The 2,254-nt window shown below is 37.7% G+C and overlaps 1 protein-coding gene across 1 annotated transcript; it reads left to right on the forward strand.

Moving 5' to 3' along the window:
* Nucleotides 1-239: 239 nt before the first annotated feature.
* On the forward strand, nucleotides 240-1,073 carry LOC105316787 (uncharacterized). Its single transcript, XM_011411980.1, has one exon. It carries the CDS (start codon nucleotides 240-242, stop codon nucleotides 1,071-1,073), a length of 834 nt encoding a protein of 277 aa, XP_011410282.1.
* Nucleotides 1,074-2,254: the final 1,181 nt, after the last annotated feature.

Genomic DNA, 2,254 nt, shown 5'->3' on the forward strand with positions numbered 1-2,254 from the left:
CAATAAATCACTTAATAAACGCCTAACAAGCATTATGTGGTTTATTGTACGTGACTTACAAGACAAAACAAGCACTTTCTAGTTGCTGTTTTCCATTGCTGGGATCACATTAGTTAATAGTTAGCTCAGACATGCGTAGTTCATTTTGTGCGCATGCGCAATAGAGCAGTTGTTATGGTTACTCGTTTTTTTTCAATAATAAACATTAAACAAGTGACATTCAAGGAGAAAGGACGAGGATGAAGAGAGCTGCTCTAGAGCAAATTTCCTCTGTACCTCTGAAGCGCCCACTGGTTCTTGGCCCTAACCGTCGTTTTCTACCTCCAATAACAACGGAAGAAGCAACAGAGAAGGCAAAAGGTGCCGTACCGGCTAACATGAAACTTGCAAATAAATGGGCTCTTCGTACGTTTCAAAGTTGGGTATCATTTAGGAACTCCATGTCAGAGGAAAAGGTTCCTGAAGACCTTCTAGCATGTAAAAACTCGGAAGTAGTTTGCTACTGGCTTTGTCGTTTTGTAAGTGAGGCTAGAAAGGAAAACAGAGAGCCATACCCCTCTGCCACTATAAGAAGTCTCCTCGCTGTGTATCAGAGAATATTGCAAGACAATAAGTTAGACTACCATCTGTTTAGCAAGAATGATTTCAGGTTTAGAGAGCTACAGAATACAATAGACTCTGTGTGTGTTACTTTAAGAAAGGAAGGGGTTGGTGCAATAAGGAAGGCCGCAGCAGTAATAACTAAAGAGGATGAGCAGTTATTGTGGAGTAGTGGAGTTATGGGAACAGACTCACCTTGGCCTCTTCTTCATGCTGTATTTTACACTGTTGGTCTTTCTTTCACACTGAGGGGTGGTCAAGAACATCGCGACCTTACCATTGAGCAGTTTCGTAGGTTTCCTCAAGACCATGGAGTATACAATGAAGACACTTACTACCAGTACGTAGAGCATGGGTCGAAAAGCTATCAGGGAAGACTAAGTGATCTGGATTCTAATAAAGTCAGCTATATATATGCACAACCAGATTATTCCATACCAGGCATGTGTCCACTGTCCAGTACAATTGATTGATCTTTATATACCAAAACTACCTAAGAATCCAAAGGCCTTTTATATGCAGCCAATGCAGAGAATAGATAGTGATCCAACACGTCCATGGTACCAGATAACACCTATAGGAGTCAATACACTCAAAAATATGATGGCAAAAATGTCAGAGTTGGCTGGACTTAGTAATCGATACACCAATCATAGTCTGAGAGCGACAGCTTGCACAAGAATGTTTAATGCAGGCATTCCAGAAAAAATCATAGCTGAATTTTCAGGTCACAAGAGTTCAAAAGGGCTACAGAAATATGAACACACTTCCACCAAACTTATAAAGGAGGCTGGGTTGGCAATAAAAGAAGAAAAGATTCAAGTAAAAGATGAAAAATCCAGTGGCGAAAAGGAAGATAAAATCAAGAAACTAGATGCACTGCAGAACTGGAATTTTCAAAACTGTACTATAAAAATACAATTATAGTTTCTACCATGCCTAAGCATATTGCATGTAAATTAAGCCTTACTTGACAAGCATTCATTATGTGATATATTGAACATTCAATAATTAATAAATTATTATTATGCAATATATTTGCTATAAGCAACCAATGGGAAAAATTAATAAGTCACAATAATATACAATAATGGATTTCCTAGTAAAAAGTGCAGTTGAGATAGGAGGATACAATCAGTTGGAGTTTAAATTTGCCGATGCAGTCAAAGGGTCTTGCTTTGAATACCTATTTTATCAACAGGTTCAAAAAATTGACTTATCAATCTTAAAATCGAGACAAAAGACAGTGAGGGACATTTCCATATATGTGGTAGGATTGATCCATCTCTACCTCTGGTTGAAAAAGAGAACAAGAAAATGCAGAACAAATTTCAAGAACTCAATTAATAATAAGCTACACATGATAAATGTGTAATATATTGGTGATGGAATAGGAATGAAGGCATCAGAGATATGGCAGTGTTAACACTACATATGAGGAAAGAGAGAGTACAATAGATATCATTTATTTCCTAATTCTACATGCTTATCTTGTATCACCAATCACAACATGCTATTTAAGTGCACAGGATTCAGAAGGTTCAGCCACAATTAGCAGGGAGAGTGAAATTGATGTAACTGAAGATTTAGTAATGACAGACATCAAAACTTCAGTGGGTGTAAGGAAACATCCTACAGGTAGGAAGAACTGTGC

Source organism: Amphimedon queenslandica, unplaced genomic scaffold (assembly GCF_000090795.2).
Source record: "Amphimedon queenslandica unplaced genomic scaffold, v1.1 AMPQUscaffold_13496, whole genome shotgun sequence".
Classification (NCBI taxonomy): domain Eukaryota; kingdom Metazoa; phylum Porifera; class Demospongiae; order Haplosclerida; family Niphatidae; genus Amphimedon; species Amphimedon queenslandica.

What these genes read in the sequence shown, in the direction of transcription:
- LOC105316787 (XM_011411980.1), top strand. Translation starts at nt 240, where the DNA reads ATGAAGAGAGCTGCTCTAGAGCAAATTTCCTCTGTACCTCTGAAGCGC.